Consider the following 23,038-nt stretch of genomic DNA (forward strand, 5'->3'; position numbering starts at 1 on the left):
TTTTACTGCAGCGTTTGGTATAGCCAGAGGAAAGTACCTAGCTTGCCATTCGATTGATAATTGCTCCTTTGAGAACACGTTGCCTTAAATGGTCGAATTCACGTGACACCACATATTCCCGCTGGCCTCAACGCTTCTACTTAAGTAACCGCGCATCAGATCTAAGCCTCGCTTTTGCGGCAGCAGTTGCAGCGTTAACACATCACCTAATCTGTGGCTCTTTTTACTGAGCGTTTTGTATATATCCTGTGGAAAGTACAGAGCTTGCCCTGCGAATGATATCCGCACGTTTGACAGCACGTTGCCACGACTGATAAAATTCGGGTGACACCGTTGATATCTGCTGACAGCAACGTTTTATAGAAGGAACCGTGTATACGCTCTGCGCTTCACTTTGGCAGCAGTAGTTGCTGCGTCGACGCACCACCTAATTTGTGGCTCTTCTTGCAGCAGCTTTTGGTACAGCATAATATAAATAAGTAGGCGCAAAGCTTAGAGAAGGACTGAGAAGAAACACAAACGACGACGTGCAAGCGCCACTACCAACTGTTTAATGGGGTGTGGCACGCTGAATAGATAGCGAAAATACGCGCATGCGCAAATACAGTGGAGACACACACGTTAAACAAACCCGTTACGATATGGCAAAAACGAATTCAGATAAGCACATTCAGCAGTATAAATCTTCAAAGAAGCATCACTCGCGCTGCGTTCAGGTAACCTTTTAATATTGAAGGCCTCCAGGACAAGCCGGGCTTTTACGTTGGCACTCCTGCCTAGAATCTTAGTGTTCTCAAATCTAGCCCTACACATGCTGACACAGGAAGAAACATCCGTATAAGATTTGAGGTTCTTTCATTATTTTCTAAATTTCTCTCATGTTCCCGTAACCGGTCACTAATGCAACAGCCAGTTTGACCTACATAACAAGACCCAAAATAAAGGGGTAAACTGTGCACAACTCCTGTAGCGCATTTGACATAAGAGATGCCAATTTTCCTTTTACAGCCACCCTCGCAAACGCCAGAAATGTGACGGCATAGCACTGAAGGCTTGTTGGGGGCAGAAAAGACGAAGGGTACGTGGTGCCTGCCGGCCGCCTTCTTGAGGTTCTGCGGCACTCGATGCACATAAGGGACAACCACCGGCTGAGGAGACGAGAGATCGGGTATCTTTAGAGCATTTTTGTCTTTGCAGGAGGGTTTCAGCGACATCAAAAATAACCGGACCAGGGAAGCGAGAATAGGCGGAAGACCAGAATTTTGAGACTCTCCTGCATGCTATGAGGGCACAACATAAGAGTGCAGACTCCAGACAGAGAGACTGCAATGGCTCTTTTCACAACTTTGGAGTGTGAAGGGTCGTTCCTCAACATCTATTTGTGGGCACGGGAAGTGCATCCCCAGGCTCTATACTAGTTAACGAAGCGACATACTAGGGTGACAGCGCGAAAGCACGCGGATTAAGCGAGAGCAGTAAAGAGAAGTGACAGCGGCCGCCTCATGTAATCATTCGGTGCATCTCAATAGTTCTCCGCACGTGTATTAGCCAGGTACAGCCTGTAGAGGCACCTGGTTCAAAATCGAAATAACTTATGATGATGCATGTTAGATGATGAGCTAAAAAAAAAAGCAAGCACAGTGCGTAAATCAATCCTGCGTAGGTTGTTGCTAAAAACTAGTCATGACCTGTTCACAAAAATTGAAAGGGACGACTACAAAATAAAGCTCGCTTTTCAGTTTGCTGATAAACAATATAGGCTCTTAAGCACATCATAATGCGAACCGTAATTGAATAAAAGTAGGAATAATGCAGGTTTACAATTATACTTCAAACAATCAGATTGACAACTTGAAGCCGAAAAGAACAGCTGATGCCCCAAAGAACAGCTGAAGCTTGATGCCGCAAAGAGCAGCTTTAGTCCGCCAATCTTTGGGATAAGAAAAGTTTGAGAAAGTTGATTATTTAATCCTTTTAAATGTAGACCGTGAAGCGAGTTGGAGCACAGTTGAGAGAGATGTGCTGGATGTTTCTAACCAACGCTCTCAATCCTTAAACTTCACCATTGGACAGCGGCACGAACAGATCATACAATTCTTAGATCGGCTGCTTGTACCATCAAACATGAGCACCACTACATGCGCTGCGCCAAGAAAGTGATGTACCAGTTTCCGCTGCGTCACGTCAAATATTGCATTTAGACATCTGAGGCTGAGAGGGACGGAAGGGAAGAGGCGATATAACAGACTAAAACCGATAAAAACTGCACAGTGCAGAGGGCCGTCACGCGAACTAAGAAAAAATAGATGAAGGATTAAACAGGATGCGAAAGTATGGCGAAACAAATGGGTTTATAAAAGTTTAAAACTCGTGGAAACGATAGTGAAAGAATAAAAACATTAAAAACAATGAAAAATTGCTGTGTGCGGCTAAAAACACGTAAAGAGGGCGTTCAACATTTCTCAAGTTTAACAGGGGCCAAAAGGTAAAAAGACTAAAAAGTTATTTTAGGGCAGTCAACGAAAAACGCCAAAAACCAAAGCACCATGAACCCCAAAGAACAAGAGAGAGGGTAAAAAATGTCTGCTAGAACACAAATACCCTGAGTTAAGTCACCTCTCAAAAGGTATGCCCAGCTGCCTTTAAGAACATCAATTCTTTCTCAGAAAGGCAGGTGGACGGAGTGCTCACACAGCAGTCCTTGGCACGCCGGATTTCGATGGCTTCAATTATTTCTCTAGATAAGCGATCCCGTCCTTTGCCAATGACCGCGCACCCGTCGTATACAGGGGTGCAGGTGTCGTTATTACACTTTTTTCAATGATTTGCAAGGTTCCCGGTGATAGCTACCCTGCTCATATTATTGTGGTGTTCTTGTAGCCTGGTGTTTATACATCTCCCCGTTTGGCGTATGTATTTCTTTCCGCACAGGGGAACTGAATATACAACACCTGTGGCGCATGAAACGTGGGGATTGCCATGCGTCTGCCCAAAGCCACGGGGAACTCTACTACTGTTAACTCTCTTGCAGAGTGTGGAGAGCTTATGGGGTGCCGAAAACACCACGTCCGCGCCTGCACGTTTGCCAACTTTTTTCAGGCTATGGCTGACGTTGTGCAGGTAGGGTATAACGACAACTTTTTTGCGGTCGTTTCCATTGGGTGCTGGTGGACGTTGTTCCCGTCGTTTCTTATTGAGGCATTCTTCTACTGCTATAATGATCTGCAAGGGGTAGCACGCAGCATGGAGGCGCCCTATCTGTTTATGAAGACTTTCTTGAAGCAGATGGTCACAGGATTTCTGAAGGGCGTTACTGAGGCACAGGCTGATGATGCCTCGCTTTACTAACTTGGTATGGGCAGACGCAAATGGAAGAAGTGGCTTTTTACCTCGCGGCTCGTAGGCCCAGCAGGTATGTGTGGCGGAAAAATGTAGCCGTAGGTCGAGAAATCTCATCGAGTTACTTTCCGGAAGTTCGGATGTCAGTGAAAGAGGATGCAAACACTGATCAAACAGAGATAGCACATCGTGAACCGCAGTTTAGAAAGCTTCTTTGCTGCATTTTAAAAAGACGAGATAGTCATCTACAAATCTAAAGACATTTACTATGCTCGTGCCGAGAATTCTGCTGTGCAGCAACCTGTCATAGTGGGCAAGAAACAGCACGCGAAGGACGGGCGCGGCACATGAGCCTATACACACACCTTTCTTCTGAATATAGGTCTGGCCATTCCATGAAACAAAGGAAGATTTCAAATAAAAGTCCACGATGCGCAGAATGTCATTGACGGAAACCCCAATTTGGGTCTGGAAGCTGACTACGCCATGGTTGTCAATGGCTTCTTCGATGCATTCCATTAATTGCTGGTGCTGCAATGAATAATATAGATCTTTTATATCAATTGAGAACCCTTTAAGGTTGTCATCATGATGAATGCTTAGGAATTTTATAATTTGCTCAGAACCGTTAACCACAAAAGGGTCGTCAATCGTTAATAATTTTAGCCTGTCTTTAATGAAGCTGGCTATTGGCTTCTGCCATGAATCTTTCTCTGAAACTATTACCCTAAAAGGGTAACCTGTCTTATGGGTTTTTGCAGAAAAGAAGGCATTTCCGGTCAAACGGCTCGTATAATTTAAGGCACTTGCTAACGTGTCAAGTTTGGCGGTTTTGCATAGGCGCATGGCTTGTCTCTTTACCTTGGAGAGGTTGACGACGTCCTTCCTGTCAAAGACCGTCTCAAGGGCACTGGTGGCTCTCGCATTGTATTCTCCAGATGTAAGCACAGTAAAACCGCCTTCCTTGTCAGAAGGGACCAGCAAAAGTTCGTGGCTTCGAAGAAAGGACACGGTCCGCTGCACCGGAAGCTTCTTGAGAGATGGCCTGTGCTTGACCAGGACGTCAACGCCTTCGGAAATGCACCGGTCCTTGTCGGACTCAGGAGCTCGTTGTCCTACTTGTCGCACAAGGCTTAAAAGTTCCACTGGTGACTTTTTAGGTTCCACCGCGACTAAAAGTCACCAACTAAAAAGTCACTGTATACGACGGGTGGCGGTCATTGGCAAAGGACGGGATCGCTTATCTCGAGAAATAATCGAAGCCATCGAAATCCGGCGTGCCAAGGACTTCTGTGTGAGCACTCCGTCCATCTGCCTTTCTGAGAAAGAATTGATGTTCTTAAAGGTAGCTGGGCACACCTTTTGAGAGGTGACTTAACTCAGGGTATTTGTGTTCTAGCAGACATTTTTTACCCTCTCTCTTGTTCTTTGGGGTTCATGGTGCTTTGGTTTTTGGCGTTTTTCGTTGACTGCCTTCAAATAACTTTATAGTCTTTTTAACTTTTGGCCCCTGTAAAACTTGAGAAATGTTGAACGCCCTCTTTACATGTTTTTAGCCGCACACAGCAATTTTTCATTGTTTTTAATGTTTTTATTCTTTCACTATCGTTTCCACGAGTTTTAAACTTTTATAAACCCATTTTTTCGCCATACTTTCGCATCCTGTTTAATCCTTCATCTATTTTTTCTCAGTTCGCGTGACGGCCCTCTAAACTATGCAGTTTTTTATCGGTTTTAGTCTGTTATATCGCCTTTTTCCTTCCGTCCTTCTCAGCCTCAGATGTCTAAATGCATTATTTGACGTGACTATTCACTGTTTCCATGTGACCGCGCATACCTGATTGTACCCCTTTGCTGCCACCTTATATATGTTTGTGCTCCGAAATAAAGATTCAGTTGATAGTCAGCGGCCGTCCCTGTGCTTCCATGTTTGACTTCTGTCCTGTTCTTAGCGCTGTTCCTACACCATGCAATACCAACTAGCCCGTCAACTCGCTCTCCTCCTTAGATCACCTGCATGAAGCCTACGGCGCTTCGTGACGCCGTGAACGGGTACTGGCTACGCTTCTCCTGCTGCTACCATGTCCTTAGTGCTGCTGACTGGAGTCCACCGGCGTCTTCCTGTGGTCCTCTCCGCTCCTACTACCACGTGGCTTCCTTCGGCCTCTTCCTTCGACACAACCCCAGCGACGCATGGCAGTTCACCCGCGTCTGCCCTGTTTGCAAGATGTCCCCGCTACACGAGATACGCTCAAGATCTGGTGAACGCTTTCCTATAGTGTTGTGCGCGTATTGAGCCTGTGTTTTTCTTTGTCTTTTCATCTCTTATTGGCTCTTTATCGTTACTTTATAAACACGGCTTCGTTTTGTTTTGTTTGACCAGTCTGTTGACTCGTTCGAACCTTCACGCGATAGCGTTCCCCTTTTGCAGTGGGGGACGTGTTTAATTATCGCGACAATGTTTACATCATGATCAGTTTCAGGTTCGCCGCAGTTTTCTCGCGATATTTTGCTCTTTGAAGAGAATTAAAAGATTTTAATTTCAAAATCGTTACATTCAATGGAAACAACGGCAGTCACACAGGCTTTGATTAATCACGGTGTGAACGAGACTATGGCACAGACACAAGAAAGTACCTATAGAGAAGCTAGAGAGAGCGCAATGAGAGTCCTGCGCAGGAAATGGTGTAAAACACGAATCAAGAAATGCATCGAGCACGCTTGCCCTATTTTACCATTCTTGTTATTCATGTGTTTAGAAAAGGCAGCAAGGCGGTTGAAATTGATAAATTCGGAGATTGTAGTGAATGATGGTACATAGCACCTCCGGTTTCTTCATACCATTAGCTTGCAAATGCTTGGAAAAATACAGTGAATAAAGAAATACAACTTTACTTGGTATTGAGGATCTGCAGATACTTTTGCACAGAATGGGTGTTTTCCAAGATAGGTTCTCTGCTTTTTAACCGCGGCAGGCCTGTTGGTCGCCACACAGAAATTAATTTTATATAACTTTTTAAGAGATTTACCCGGATGGCGCAGAGATCTTTTTTCGCCAGCTTCATTAAGCTCAGCAGCTGCTGCTTTAGCTGCCGCGAGTGTGACCACCTCGTCGTCTTCTAAGTCTTGCCACTTTTCTGGCATTGAAAGCACGTTTATGTATGAAACTGCTACTGATCTCGCACCTCTTTCTGACAGTTTAAGCATGCACAAGTCGACATCCACTCTATCGGTCAATCCAAAGTTGAGACCTTTAAAAATGATCTTTGAAGGCGCACGGTGCGTCATAGTTCTTCAATGTATTTATTCAAAGCGGCCCTCAAAATATAGGTCTTAAAAAACTTTGAGAGCTGTGAAGAGACTGCATTGGGGAAATACGAAAGCATGTGTGTTTGCTGCGTCGTTGGTTGCTCCTAGCGGACTTTGGTAACTTTGCAGTGCTTTTTAGAGGCTCGAAGTCAAGTTTAGTAACTCATTAGTCTGAGCGTCCTTGCTGCGTCGCTTCCATTGCAACGCATCACGTGACATCGCTGCGCCGCCGAGCAGTCTTCATTGCTGCGCCGGGGCTCACTGACACGGCTTGCCGTCTGTAACGTTTAAAACGTACCACACAATGGGTAGGCAGCGCTCCTGCCCTGCAGCCCTTGTAGGTGGCAGTTAATGGTTGATCGCGAGAGGTTGCTCACCCAGAGAGCGGTGTTGCCTGTTGATGCAGTGCCGCGTGTCTGCCACAACATTGTCAGCGCTAATGCATGCAGGCCACAACTCTCTTTTACCACCGCCACGTACATCAAAGTGCGATTGAGGCATCCTGTGACCCACGGCGGCAGCTGTGCGCCCTTCCTTTCTTCAATCATCGGAGTCTAGAACGTTGGCAACGCAAACACCAAAGAACACAATGACCTCCGAGAGCTTTCGCTTTTTATATCCGGCATTAGCTGAGCCACAGCCTATCTTTTAAGGGGTAAGCCTTTCTTGGCTCATGAATGGCATGGACGGAAGTTGTAGACGGAAGTTTGTGTACGGATGTTGTCTGCACGAACTGTCAATCAACAGTTGATAAGCAGCACTTATGTAATGAAACAAAAAATAAAGGATACGAATGGAGAATAAATATAAGGAAATAAATTAAAATAACACTTAAACCAAAATAACAAATATAAAACAAAACGATACGCAAAAGAAATTCAATAAAAAGGAAGCCTCAAAAATGAAGAAAATTTAAAAAATGAAAGATGGGAGAAAAAAGGACACGGAGTGGCTTACGCATTTCCACCTATAAGCAGGCTTAAGTGGGAACCTGTAATAATTGTGACCCACTGCGTGACCCATGACTTGGAACTTTTTATGACCTATTTTGTGACCGATGACTTAGTACTTTTCGTGAGTCATTTTGACCCATGACTGAGCACATTTTTGTGACTCACTTTCAGACCATCGACTGAGCAATTTTTGTTACCATGACTCATCACATTTGGACCTATTTTGTGTCCATGACTTCTGATCATGACTCATGAGTTCAATGACTACGGCTCAACTCCTTTACCAGAATATGACTCCGGTCATGACCACATTGATTGTGATTAGTCACGACTCGTGACTTCGGACTGACTTGACTCAATTACAATTACTCACATGACTATGTCAATGATCTGACTGTCTATATACAGTCAAACGCGACTAAGGACTTTCTGTGGCCCATTTTATGTCCATGACTTATGATGAAGACTAATGGATTTTAAGACCATGACTCAATTAATTCCTCAGACAATGACTCCGGCAATGACAATATTGGTTATGATTCCGGCCATGACTCATGACTTCGGACTCATGATTCAATCACAGTGACTCACAAGACCACGACAATGATCTGCCACTGTGTGTGTGTGCGTGCGTGCGTGCGTGTGTGTGTGTGTGTGTGTGTGTGTGTGTGTGTGTGTGTGTGTGTGTGTGTGTGTGTGTGTGTGTGTGTGTGTGTGCGTGCGTGTGTGCGTGCGTGGGTGCGTGCGTGCGTGCGTGCGTGCGCGCGCGTGTGTGTGTGTGTGTGTGTGTGTGTGTGTGTGTGTGTGTGTGCGTGCGCGCGCGCGTGCGCGTTGGTGCGTGTGTGTGTGTGTGTGTGTGTGTGTGTGTGTGTGTGTGTGTGTGTGTGTGTGTGTGTGTGTGTGTGTGTGTGTGTGTGTGTGTGTGTGTGTGTGTGTGTGTGTGTGTGTGTGTGTGTGTGTGTGTGCGCGTGTGTGTGTGCGCGTGTGTGTGTGTGTAGAGAGAGAGAGAGACAGAGAGAGAGAGAGAGGAAGAGGAGGCATATGAAAGAAGGGACTCGTTTGACAAACATAATAATAAAGCCAACAGTCACCGAAACCAAGGTGCATAGGGGAATGTTTCTAATTTGTTTTTTTTTTTAATTTGCAGTCCCATTCAATTAGTTTTGAAGAAAATATTTTTATAAAGTAGCAGAAAAAACAACCATGCCGCCGGTGGGATCCGAACCCAATACCTCCGAATAACGCATCCGGTGCTCTACCAACTGAGCTACGGCGACAGCTGTCCAATGTGCTGCTTTCATGGGTATTTAAGTCTTGCGTGTAAGCGAACCTTGAGAGGGCTCACCAGCGCCACCCTCGTCCATAGCGGTGGACGTAGCATGTCCTGTAATACCGCGAGTAACGTAGAACCTCATCTAACGGCGGGGGCGGAAACTGTGCGGGAACCCTATTATGCTACCTATGGCATCAAGACTGGCAGAACCGAGACCCCCGTGTAGCTATTAGCAGAGAAGGCATACGAAATAAGGGGCTCGTTTGACAAACATATTAAGGAAGCCAACAGTCACCGAAACCAAGGTGCATAAGGGAATGTTTCTAATTTGTTTTTTAAATCTTTAGTGCAATCAATTAGTTTTAAAGAAAAATTTCTTATAAAGCAGCAGAAAAAACAACCATGCCGCCGGTCGGATCCGAACCCACTACCTGCGAACTCAGAGGTCGTGGGTTTGGATCCCACCGGCCGCATGGTTGTTTTTTCTGCGGGACCAACGTATATATATATATATATATATATATATATATATATATATATATATATATATATATATATATATATATACGCATTCCATCATGACCAGCATGCACTAACTGATGACATGATATCGAGCGATACATTTTGCGTCCACTTTTTGCGGGCACGTCAGTTGGCGACAAAGCCTAGTAATGCTTTTGCATTAACAAAGGTGCGGTATTCTTGGATTCGTAAACGACGCCGTTTCACAAATATCCTCTAGCAAAATATGTTTTAATGCGTTTCGTAGAAGCTGACTTATCTGTAGAAAATAAACTTTGGTTTCAGGGAAATGAAATGGCGCAGCATCGGCCTCACATATCGGCAGACACGTGAACCGCGACGTAAGGGGAGGGATAAAGGAGGGACTGAGAGCAGGGAAGAAAGATGCCATAGTAGAGGGCTCCGGAATAATTTCTACCACCTGGGGATCTTTAACGTGCACAGACATAGCGCAGCACACTGGCGCCTTTTCGTTTAGCCTCCATCGAAACGCGGCCGCCGCGGTCGGGTTTAAGCCCGGGTGCTCCGTATGAGTAGCCGATGTCCTCAGTACTGAGCCACCGCGGCGGGTCATATCTGTAGTCAAAATTTGAATTTCAGCGTCTTCGCACCTTTCACTCTCCTCTCGTCACTTGTTTCACGCCAAAAGTCAGCGTTCCTGCGCCGGCTTGACCACCAATACTGGCGCTCCTCACTGGTCGCAGCCATGGAAGCTCCACGACGTCTGCACGAATCTAACCAATTGCCATCTGTGAACATCATTACGAAGGAGCGTGCGGCGGAGGTGGGCGAGTGCTTGAGAAGGTCTCCGGAAAGGACTTGTCAACTTTAGCGCGCACCAATGAGGATTGTCTGCTGTGTGTGGAAGTGAAATACTTGGGTCAGGTGTTCATGACGAGAGAATGTAGGGATTGAGAGAGCCTACGCACACTCCTCAGAAGGTTTTACAGAGTCACTTTAAGGTATTGCGAATATTTTTGAAAAGCGAATTGAATATCTTACTTTTAGATTCATTAAACAAATAAAAACGGCACGTAATTTATTCGCTACGTCTCGAATTTACAAAATTTTTGTACACTTATCAAATAAATGGCATGAAGATCGAATAAGGAGCGCCGCGGTTTTTTTCGCCGATTATTTCAGAAAGGCCCACTCCAGTGCCGCTCAGCATAATGCCGCGGTCGGTCTGAGTGAAATAGAGGGTTCAATGCAGCCACACGGCCCATTTTTGTGGCGTTGTTCATTCTGTTCGTGCATGAACTCGAAGACCTGAGGATGTAGCAGAGCTCAGAGATAATTAGGAAACAAGCATACCCCGCACTCATACCCTATCATGGAATCACCGTCTTATATGCATATGCAGTTTTTGCCTCTCTAATGTACTGACTTGTGGCGCTTTGCGAATGACTGTCCTCCCAGTTTCCAAAATGTAATTGTTGATACTCATGAGAGGAATGGCATAGAGGTATCACAATGGCCTCATTTTGCACGCCCCCTAGTGGAAATTAGTTTCGTCTTTTGGTGGCGATAGTTGAATCTCCATGCCCGCGGGGTAGATCCTGTGGCGTCCGCTTTACGGGCGAGGGGTGTAGCACTGTAGCACACCTCCCGCCCCGCTCTGGCCACAGACTAGAACTGCCGTGCGCGGCGTCGGAAAAAGAATAAGTTGGCACTTGGCCGCAGCAGCAGGGCCAACGTAATAAAAACAAGTTCGAAGGCCAACGCTGTCGGAGCTATTTTTTTTTCTGGCCTTAGCTCCGAGAAGTGCTCCTTTAAACGAAAAAAACGAAAACCTCTACATAAAAGCCAGTCAGGTGATGTAGTGACTAAGCCTTTGGCGGCCCCCTAAACCACTCTTACTGCTTGTGCGTCGCAGCGCAGCGGTTGCAAGCGCTACTTGCCTTGTGCCATGCGACAAGCTTGGGGTCATGCGCGATGTCCTGGACACTTCTCTCGAGGCCCATGGTCCCGAAAGCTGAGAGACTTGCATTGGTCGCGAAGTCCTGCGCGGCCTTGAGAAACCTCGAGGTCAGAGTCTGGGCGTCCTCTTTGCTCGAAAGCTGCTGGCTAAGCGTAGTCGGCGAGTAGCTGAGGCCGAACCGCGTGTGGCGGTCATCTTTGTGCAATGTGGCGACCTGCGAGGCAAGTTAAAGACCATATGATGACAACTACATCCATTTTGCCTTGACAGCAAGCCTGTATTGCGAGGCGCTTCTTCTGGTTAAGTGGACGTTTTGTGGGAAGAATGGGTGCATTCATTGTTGAGAAAATTTCAATTACAGACAGGAGGTTCATTGCTCCGCCATTCTATTCAACTACCGAAGTCAGGACAGAAAGCACTCGTGTTCATTTTTCAGAAATGAGAGGCTTTATAAAAGAGCACCAGGGATCAGCACGTGAAAAAAAATGCCTCCACGCCCAGTAAAAGCTAGGTTTGGCACGGTTGAGGGCTGTTTAACGTCCCAAAGCGAATCAGGTTAATAGGGATGCCGTCGTGAAAGGCTCCGGAAGTTTCGACCACCTCGGGTTCATTAACGTGCACTAATTTTGCACAGTACACTGGCCTCTTGAATTTCGCCTCTATCTAAATTCGAACGCCGCGGCCGGGTTAGAAGCTGCGTCTCTCGCGTCAGCAGTGGAGCGCCATAACCACTAAGCCTCCGCTGCGGCTAGTAGAAGCTTTCTTGGGGAAAAGCCAGGTGGTGTCAATACCTGTATTCAATTCCTTTTAACTTTTTAGAGCATAAAAGTTGATTATTTATGAGGGAGACTAGCCTCTTCGCGGTTGCAATGGGTTCTAGTTGCGCCAACTGTCATTTAACAAACGATGCTTCTTTTACAGAGACATTTTAGGGTATAAATACATTGTATCAAGAAAGAGCTGTTTAAAAGCATAATCTGAGGCTCTTTTGTGGCTACCAAGGAAACCGCAATTCTGCTGGCGGCGCATTGCTCTCCTAACCGCATCACCAATTAGAAGCTGGACATAAGCGCACGTTTCGATTCCATTTCTGCCCTCGAGATCAAGCAACAAGTCCACGTCAGGAAGGAGAACCAACTGAGTTTCACCAAGCTACGCGATCTTTTATCCACCCTGAACAGTGTACGCGGCACATTTAGGATTCATCTTGTTCATGCGAGCGACATGTTTTTTTAATTAACTGGATAAATGTATACCCTAGGCTCGCATTCTTGAATAATTTATTGCATATGAGGCTTTGTGCGAGACTGCTTTAGCTTTCCTGCACCAAACGCTCTGGCGGCTTTAGAGCCAGTACAAATTAAACATATGAAAAATTTATTACCACTCTACCTCTGTGAAAATAGTGTATGCACGAAGTCCAGTTTCTGAGGTCAACGTGGAGTTGTAGACCACCACGTGCGTAAAGACGATGAAGTCGCACAGTTCTTGCTTGATGGGAAACAACGCCGCTAGGTACACTTCGTGGCCGAAGGCGCAGACCATGTATCCATAGCCAGTTGAGGCTGCGCGCGCACAAATACAGGCAGGAAATGTTAGCCAGTACACGAATTTTTACAATCCTACAACGGGGGCACTTTCAAGCTATTCGCTCCTTTTCACGCAATTTGGCAGAAGAACATTCCTCCCCAATCACGGTTACGACAGTATCGTCGGTAGGCGTCGTAACAAGAAACACGGCAAAAAAAAAAGGATTTATTTGCGCGGCAAAAAGCAATGCGCAAATATTCTGCGATAGCTATAATGGCTGTCCGCGCTGGAGAAGCCAATTTAAAATGTGTGCATTCGGGCTGCCATGGGGCCACCAGCTGTAACGACGTTCAGCCATATACTGTCGCGAAGCTTTGTAGTGATGGTAGAAATCTAAGCACCGCCACTTCTAGTGTTCAAGATTGTTGTAGCTACATTTGGTGTTTTATATCGAAAGTTCTCACTATATTTAAATTCAGCGCCGTCGAGAGCGGCGATGATTGTTCTGTGGGGACTCGTCCCCATGGGTTTACTTTCCCCGTGATGCACCCTCCCTATTTAGTTACATTAGCTACCAAGAGAGACCGTCGGCGTCGCAGCGCCAGGGACGTCACGGAGGGTGCGATTGCTCAAGTAACAATTGTTGCTGGGCTAGTAGGTGCTGCGCGCGCGAGAGCGAGACTGTCTCTTCAAATGGGGAACTAGTCGCGCACAGATGCTCGGGGCGGCGCTCCCCTCTCGGCAGCGCGGCTAGGCCTCGTGGTGGGAACATTGTTCCCAAGCTTGTTCGTCTGTAATCGAAGTTTTCGCCTTGCCCTGGCGTGGGCGAACGTACACTTGTAACCGTGCTGGTGAGTCGGACGTCCTCAATTCCTTTGCGTATTTTGTTGCTGGCTGGCGTTATTTTTTTCGTCGCAGCAATAAATGCCTTGATTGCGTCAGCGAGAGTGCCCTTCCTCCGTTCCTCCTTCAGAGCATGGCCAGAAGTGGTCGGCGTGCACTCGGTACTGCGCGCGATCATGGACTAATGTGTGGATGTTTTTGAACTGTGTCAGCCACGGTTAAGCGGGGAGGACATAGTTATCTGCCTATTCCGACCTCTACACCTGCGCTGAACGTGGGGCTTGGTCTTGGAACATTGTTAAAGAATGCAGCGCGAAAAGGCAAGGACAAACGAAAAAGTGAGCAGGACTGGCGCTGACTACCTACATATTTATTCTGAGAAAAGAGCAGCTTTTACGATGCCATCCAAAGCCCACGTGACCAAATAAAACAGCAGTCGTGGGAAAATATCTAACACAGATACACATGGTTGCACACACTGTCAAAGTAACAGCACATCGAGGTGACGCAACGTCAGCCCCGAACTCAAATCTAAATGACCAAGAAGAGCCATAAGACACCAGAATACGAAACGAAGAGTTAGCGACTTTGGGTAACAGTTGGAGCATTGGGCGACTGTTGGTTCAAAGAACGCTTTGTCCGGACTTGACGTCTGCAACGCTTAGCGTGAATTTTTGTGAGTAGTACCTGCGGCATGTCTTCTTCAGGGCGAGGTGGATTCCGCTGCTGGATGTTGGAACTTTGTGACATGCTAAGCACATTTTTTCTTGAGTCAAATTTTCCCTGGAGTATCTTCAGCACGACAACCACTTAGTCAGCATCGTGGGAGAGCGAGGCCTAGCGCCCGCGCAGGTGCCAAGCCCGAAGCTAGTGAATACGAAAGCCGCGGTGGCCGTCTGGGTTTTCTTGTACATATTTTTCTCAATAGACTCTTTCGATTCTTTGAGTCGCGGCTCCTGGGGCTGCCGCTACGAGCTTGATGGATCGCAGCTCAGCGCTGGGCGCTCCATCACCGTGCGATACGGTGCCGACCGCTCAAAAGCTGCTTCGTGCCGTGAGCGGAACAGGAGCACCTCACAGAGCTGATGGCTCCTCCGGTTGCGCGCACATAACCTATTTCGGGTCTTTGTTTTGTTCACGGTCGGTGTCAGCGGTAGCTAGACCTAAGGCTTTTCGGAGCTGCCTGCACCACGTCAAAGGAGGCACGACCGCTGGACAGTGGTGCTTAAAGGGGTGGCAAATTGCTGGGCGCCTATTTTGTAACAGCGCAAGAAGCGACCACTCTCTTTCAACTGAAGAAAGGGCTTTGTTCACTTGAACTTTGCTTTTGCACAGCCGTGCGGCACGTATTGCTAGCGAGTTAGGCATTGCGCCACGCAGACCTTGCGAAGAGCTTTCCTCTCCCGTGACCTACATTATAAGCATGCGGAACGCGTTTCGGCAATCATGCAGATCCAGTGGAGCCACCCAGGCTTTCTCTCCAGTGCACGTGGACTCGCTGCCGCGACGAAGCGGCATGTATCCTGTTCGGCGCATTCATCCGGAGCGAGCCAGTCAGCAGTCGCCTCCGGCTGCTGTTATCCTGGCCTGCAGTTTCTAACCAGCCTTGGCTTTGCCGGTCTGCGGACTTTTTGTTCACTGGCAATGCGAGTCTTCCAAGCGGAGACCTACACGCCGCGTAGTACTTTCAGGCGCGTAGGTCTATTGAAGGTTGGGGGGACTCGTCTCCTTGGGTTTGCTTTCCTGCGATGCAGCCTCCCTATTTCGTCACCTTAACCAACAAGAGAGGGCACCGGCATCGCAGGCGACACGAGCGCCACGAACGGCGAGAAAGAGAAGACTCCTTCGGATACAGAACTGGTCGCGTACGGATGTTTCGGCGCTCCGCTCTCCGCCAGCTGTGCGAAGCCTCGTGGTCTCGCAGTTTACTCCTTGCCCTCCCGGGTGCGAACGTTTGCTCGTAAGCATGCTGGTGAGTCGGACCTCCTCGATTCCTTAGCGTATATTGTTGCTAGCTGCCATTTATTGTTGTAGTAGCAATAAATGTCTTGTTTGTGCAAGCCGGAGTGTCGTTGCTTTGTTCTTCCTTCAGAGCTGGGCGCGCCGTAGTCGGCGTGCGCTCGGGAGCGCCCGCTTTCACAGCGTAAGGTGCTGCCGGTTATTAGCGCTGTCAGCCACGGTTAAGCGAGGAGAGCGTATTTATCCCCCTATTTGAAACCCCGCAGTTTTTCAATGACTGCTCGAGTGGAATTTGCTCTATGACTTTTCCTTGAAACCTTTAAAAGGAACCCAACAGGCTTTGCAAAGCATAAAACTTGCACAAACTGGCCAAAGTTTGTTTCGTATAAACTTAGGGTATGCAGTGCAGCTTCGGGAATACGCAGAGCGAAGGCTCGTGAAATCAGGTACGTCTGCCATGCTCATATCTCTCCGGCTAAAATCCAATTGAAAGCTATCTTTCCTAAATTTTAGTATTTTTTTAAAGTACACACTAATTATGGCTGCTACGGTAAGTTTATATTTTGTGTTCAAAGTTAGACTTTCAGAATATTTTTAAGACACAAAGCATACTAAACAAGCTTTTTTTTAAAATGAGATATGCGGTCAGTACCCCGCAATGTGTGGTCATAATTTCAACGTAATTTGAGTAATTAACTAAATGAAATAATGAAATGTTTATTCAGTGCAGTTATGCATGATTCCAATATGGCAAACTGTCGCGATAATTCTCCAGCGGCACTCATATTTTAATGGGGTTACTGTCCAAGGCATGTTCGCGAAAACTGTTGGGGTTGTGGGCCACTCGCCGTGCCAGAACCCCAAACATTTAGCCCAGTTCACAGCGCTCTCACTCACAGAACGAAAGTTTTTCACAGTTTGAACCACAACACGAACGCTTTCGTAGTCAGCACAAAATACGGCAATGACATCTGCCTACGCGAGAGCGCGGACCTCCGCCGCATGCAGACGAAAACTGGGAACACTCCATGGTGCTTCAAATTCGGCTCAAACAAAAGGGCTCAAAAATTCAGGAGGCACTGTGTTTACCTAAAATGCGGTGAGACGAAAGCCTTAAGCGCCGTGTTGCTGCTTATGTCACTGATGTGCGGTTAAGATGTTAAATAAGTACACAGTTTTTGTCAATCCTAATTGCTGGAGACACTGCAGGGCATTTGGGAGGCATCCATCTAATTCGACGCCTTTGTGCAAACACTATCCAGCGTCCTAGACAAAGATAACTACATATGCGTTGGCAGGAAGTAGCGTAGTCGTTATCACGCTCAGCTCCGAAACGGAAGGATGGTGGTTGGAATCCTATCGTGCATAAACTTTTTTTTTCTTATCGAGTTGAAGAGTGTCACAGACGGACAGCGTGGGTATGAGCCATTAAAGGCTTTCGCCTTATTATACAAACAAACTAGCAATGGTAACAGGGAGTACCCTTTACGCACAGAGCGATACACTCGGATGCGCGCACATTATTCACCATCAACCGCGTCGTGCATCCCCTGTAACGTCATGGCTATGCCCTGGCAAATGACTGATCCGACATTCGCGTGCTCTAACAGAGAGTACAGGCGGTCATGTGGCACCCTGTCAAAGGCTTTCTCTACATCAAGCTGGAGCATCGCGATGCTTTCATGCATGGCCTCGCAACACTCGAGCACAGACCGGGCTGTGTGGACGTTCGTATTATGGTACGGCCTTTAATACCACAAGTCTGCAGTGGCTCTACTAATTCTTGCATAACGGTTTGGAGTCGTTTAGCCAGAACTTTCATGAAGATCTTATAATATACATTCGTCAGTGATACTAGTCGGTAAGCGGTAACTTGTCGCAGTCTAGTTTCATCATCGCTTTTTGGCATTAAAATTATGTGGGCTGTAAAAAATGACGGGGGAAACATGTCCTTGTCATAAGCCTCATTAAACAACGTAGACAAAACTTGCGCAAAAACATTCTGGAATGCCTTATAGAGCGACGCTACTAGCCCATCTGGTCCTGAAGACATTCCAGGGCTGAGGTCTTTTATGGGTTTCCGCACTTCTTCGGTTGAAATAGACACTTCTAACCGTCCTTTCGTTTTGTCACTAAGCTCCGGCATAGACAGGAAATGGGTTTTAAAGTCTTCAGTTCTTACTTTCGTGTAACTAAAGATCACGCTCTAGTATACATAAAGGGCCCTTTGTATAAATTCACTTTATCGGAGTAAATTGCACCGTTGCACTCTATTTTCAGTATGCCATTCTTGTTGGCATACCTCTTTTCCAAGCCGACAGCACGCTTCGAGGGCATTTCGCCCGGTATCAGGTGTTGTGCCCTCGCCCTCACGATCGCTCCTTGATACCGCTCGTATCTATTGCTTCTAGTTCCCGCTTAACGGAGCGAATTTCTTCGATGCAGGCTCCTGGCTCAAGTCATCTCTCAGCATATTTTCCTTCACTCATCTTTTTTTACTTTATATAGCACGATAGTTCAATAGCTGTCATTTTCATTGCCTGCCTAAATTTTTCCCACTTCACTCCTAGAATGCAAAAAAAAACAGCGCGAACAAACGGGGACTAGACGAAGAATACACAGGACCAAGCGCTGACTCTCAACTAAAGTTTAATCACAGGAAGCACACTTATAAAAGGAAACAGAAAACGAAAAAAACACAAAATCAGAACGCATGTGTTACTATGTGATGTCCAGATATGCAACTTCACAGTCACGCAGGAGCAGGGATGGTTGGCTGACACATAATCTTGGTTTCTTTGTCATGTTATACGCCTCGATAATTTCCCTGGTCAACTGGTCGGGGTGTTTGTACAAAATGTCAGTAAAATGCAAGGACGGAAAACATGATTGACACTCACGGCAATGATCAGCTAGATTAGTGGAGCGATTAGATTCTAATGAATTGAGATGTTCTCCGAGTCGTGTGTTGATACAACGTCCCGTTTGCCCAATGTATATCTGACCACAGGATAGGGGGATTTTATAAACTACCCCTTTGGAGCACGGCACAAAACTTTTAGCGTGCTTAACACCACAGGACGTTACAGATTTCTTGGGGTTGCGGGACTTATTTTCTACTGCTGAACAAATTTTACTGAGCTTATTCGGGGCCGAAAAAACCACATCAACTTTATACCTATGGGCCACATTTTTAAGACCATGAGACAGGCGATGCACATAGGGAAGGACTGCGAACTTTTTCCGTTTCTGTTCTTTCTGTGAGGACGGCAGCAATGTCGGCGCTTTAAGCTTTTTAATTATTTTATTGCAACCCAAAGTGATAAGCTCAGCTGGATATCCTGCTTCCTTTAGTCTCTTAGCCTGATTATCAAAGCTTTCTTGCATAGCATGGTGACAAGATTTTGACAACGCAGATGACAAGGATGAAACAACAATTCCACATTTCACTACCTTAGAATGATGTGACTTATAGTTCAGCAGCGGTTTGTTGGCACGTGGCGCGTAATTCCAACACATGTGTCCCTTCCCTTCAGTCAAACATAAATCTAAAAATTGTATCTGGTTATCGACCGGTACCTCAGTGGTGAACTGTAAACCCCGTGCATTAGCTTTAAATGCTTCTAACACTGTAGACATGTGCTTGGCATAGTCCGTTTTTTCAATGAGGATTAAAAAATCATCGACGTATCTGAAAATTCGGTACGGCATTCCACACAAATCTTTCTGGATAGCTCTATCCACGAATGACAGAAAAATATCAATAAGCGCAGGCGCTACTTTAGACCCAATACAAACACCCGCTTTCTGGGTATAGAGTGTGCCTTCCCATTCAACAAAGGTAGATTTAACATAAAAAGACAACAGCTCTAGGAACCCAGACACAGCAATGCCACAAACACTTATAAACTGTTCTTCATCATTGTCCGAAGTGATGCAATCAGAAACAGCAGTCATCATTTCCTCGTGCGGCAGGGAGTAGTATAAATCTACCACATCAATGCTGAAAGCCGAGCATGAACCTGGGTTATGCGCCTGTAAAAACTTGACGACACACTCAGAGTTTGGTACCTTAAAAGGATCATTAATAGATAAAGCTGCCAAATGTTTCTGCAAATATCCAGAAATTTCGTGTTGCCAGGTGCTCTTTTCCGTCACAATGGCCCTAAATGGTAATCCCGTTTTATGTGTCTTAGCAGAGAAGAAAATCTTTAAACAGCTGCTTTTTGCCTTAACTACACTCCCTTTAAGTCGCTCCAGATTCAATTGTTCAAGCAGTTGCACCGCTCTGCTTTTTACCTTCTGTAACTTCGCCGAGACGGGCTGAAAGTTCTTCTCGATGGCTACTAATGCTTTATCCGAAAATAATGATTCAGGTATGACTACAAAACGCCCTTCTTTATCCGCAGTTACCAGTCGCAAGTTATTCGAGACAAGGAAGTTAATCAATGATCCGAATCCCTTTCCATGCTTGACCGCCGTAGAGGTCCTGGCTAAAACCGCTGTACATTCTTCTACGCACCTGGGTCGAGACTCATCCGGTGCCAGGCGAGAAATCGATCGCGCCATGGTCACCTTTTCTTCCCCTCGCAGGTGTGGCTCAACACAGAATTTTGGGCCCATCTGAAGAAGGGCTTCATGCGGTTTTGGTAGTGGCGTATCACCAAGTACAATCACTTTTCCTGGTTTCTGCGACGTCCCTTTCCTTGACGGGAGATTCGGTCGAACCCTGCTCCACAAGAACTCAGTGCACTCGTCAACGGTTTTGCACCATTCACGGTACATACGAGGATGGTGATGTAGACTTCCGCTGTGCTCACAGGCAACTCTCAGGCGGTCCTTGAAAAACCGGCCTTGGTGCCTCCATTCCGAAGACAGGATTTTACATACGCGGCGAGCATGTCCTTTGGACGGTTGCAGGAACCCGCAAATCACTTGAAGTTCTGGTGGACACCATCCTTTCCTTGCATGCCAGGAGGACACACGAGCTTTGCACACACACACAGCAACCAACGAGGCCAAGACAGCCGGGTCAACAGGGAGAGTGTTAGGGTACGTAACAGAGCCCGTAGTACTAGAAATGAAATTCAACAGGATAGATAAGCGGGCGAGTTGGTGATACATAATGCAAAAAAACAGCGCGAACAAACGGGGACTAGACGAAGAATACACAGGACCAAGCGCTGACTCTCAACTAAAGTTTAATCACAGGAAGCACACTTATAAAAGGAAACAGAAAACGAAAAAAACACAAAATCAGAACGCATGTGTTACTATGTGATGTCCAGATATGCAACTTCACAGTCACGCAGGAGCAGGGATGGTTGGCTGACACATAATCTTGGTTTCTTTGTCATGTTATACGCCTCGATAATTTCCCTGGTCAACTGGTCGGGGTGTTTGTACAAAATGTCAGTAAAATGCAAGGACGGAAAACATGATTGACACTCACGGCAATGATCAGCTAGATTAGTGGAGCGATTAGATTCTAATGAATTGAGATGTTCTCCGAGTCGTGTGTTGATACAACGTCCCGTTTGCCCAATGTATATCTGACCACAGGATAGGGACGTCGCAGAAACCAGGAAAAGTGATTGTACTTGGTGATACGCCACTACCAAAACCGCATGAAGCCCTTCTTCAGATGGGCCCAAAATTCTGTGTTGAGCCACACCTGCGAGGGGAAGAAAAGGTGACCATGGCGCGATCGATTTCTCGCCTGGCACCGGATGAGTCTCGACCCAGGTGCGTAGAAGAATGTACAGCGGTTTTAGCCAGGACCTCTACGGCGGTCAAGCATGGAAAGGGATTCGGATCATTGATTAACTTCCTTGTCTCGAATAACTTGCGACTGGTAACTGCGGATAAAGAAGGGCGTTTTGTAGTCATACCTGAATCATTATTTTCGGATAAAGCATTAGTAGCCATCGAGAAGAACTTTCAGCCCGTCTCGGCGAAGTTACAGAAGGTAAAAAGCAGAGCGGTGCAACTGCTTGAACAATTGAATCTGGAGCGACTTAAAGGGAGTGTAGTTAAGGCAAAAAGCAGCTGTTTAAAGATTTTCTTCTCTGCTAAGACACATAAAACGGGATTACCATTTAGGGCCATTGTGACGGAAAAGAGCACCTGGCAACACGAAATTTCTGGATATTTGCAGAAACATTTGGCAGCTTTATCTATTAATGATCCTTTTAAGGTACCAAACTCTGAGTGTGTCGTCAAGTTTTTACAGGCGCATAACCCAGGTTCATGCTCGGCTTTCAGCATTGATGTGGTAGATTTATACTACTCCCTGCCGCACGAGGAAATGATGACTGCTGTTTCTGATTGCATCACTTCGGACAATGATGAAGAACAGTTTATAAGTGTTTGTGGCATTGCTGTGTCTGGGTTCCTAGAGCTGTTGTCTTTTTATGTTAAATCTACCTTTGTTGAATGGGAAGGCACACTCTATACCCAGAAAGCGGGTGTTTGTATTGGGTCTAAAGTAGCGCCTGCGCTTAGTGATATTTTTCTGTCATTCGTGGATAGAGCTATCCAGAAAGATTTGTGTGGAATGCCGTACCGAATTTTCAGATACGTCGATGATTTTTTAATCCTCATTGAAAAAACGGACTATGCCAAGCACATGTCTACAGTGTTAGAAGCATTTAAAGCTAATGCACGGGGTTTACAGTTCACCACTGAGGTACCGGTCGATAACCAGATACAATTTTTAGATTTATGTTTGACTGAAGGGAAGGGACACATGTGTTGGAATTACGCGCCACGTGCCAACAAACCGCTGCTGAACTATAAGTCACATCATTCTAAGGTAGTGAAATGTGGAATTGTTGTTTCATCCTTGTCATCTGCGTTGTCAAAATCTTGTCACCATGCTATGCAAGAAAGCTTTGATAATCAGGCTAAGAGACTAAAGGAAGCAGGATATCCAGCTGAGCTTATCACTTTGGGTTGCAATAAAATAATTAAAAAGCTTAAAGCGCCGACATTGCTGCCGTCCTCACAGAAAGAACAGAAACGGAAAAAGTTCGCAGTCCTTCCCTATGTGCATCGCCTGTCTCATGGTCTTAAAAATGTGGCCCATAGGTATAAAGTTGATGTGGTTTTTTCGGCCCCGAATAAGCTCAGTAAAATTTGTTCAGCAGTAGAAAATAAGTCCCGCAACCCCAAGAAATCTGTAACGTCCTGTGGTGTTAAGCACGCTAAAAGTTTTGTGCCGTGCTCCAAAGGGGTAGTTTATAAAATCCCCCTATCCTGTGGTCAGATATACATTGGGCAAACGGGACGTTGTATCAACACACGACTCGGAGAACATCTCAATTCATTAGAATCTAATCGCTCCACTAATCTAGCTGATCATTGCCGTGAGTGTCAATCATGTTTTCC

The 23,038-nt window shown here is 46.2% G+C and overlaps 1 protein-coding gene across 1 annotated transcript in view; it reads right to left on the minus strand.

Annotated features, from left to right (window-relative positions):
* The window catches only part of LOC144108726 (uncharacterized), a 282,666-nt gene that overhangs the window by 134,937 nt on the left and 124,691 nt on the right, over nt 1–23,038 (minus strand). Inside the window, exons 4-5 of the mRNA XM_077641896.1 lie at nt 12,710–12,882; nt 11,298–11,531 (exon numbers count right to left, since the gene is read on the minus strand). Coding sequence (XP_077498022.1) covers nt 11,298–11,531; nt 12,710–12,882 — 407 coding nt within the window. The remainder of the gene's footprint in view (nt 1–11,297; nt 11,532–12,709; nt 12,883–23,038) is intronic.

This window comes from Amblyomma americanum, chromosome 10, assembly GCF_052857255.1.
Source record: "Amblyomma americanum isolate KBUSLIRL-KWMA chromosome 10, ASM5285725v1, whole genome shotgun sequence".
Taxonomy (NCBI): Eukaryota; Metazoa; Arthropoda; class Arachnida; order Ixodida; family Ixodidae; genus Amblyomma; species Amblyomma americanum.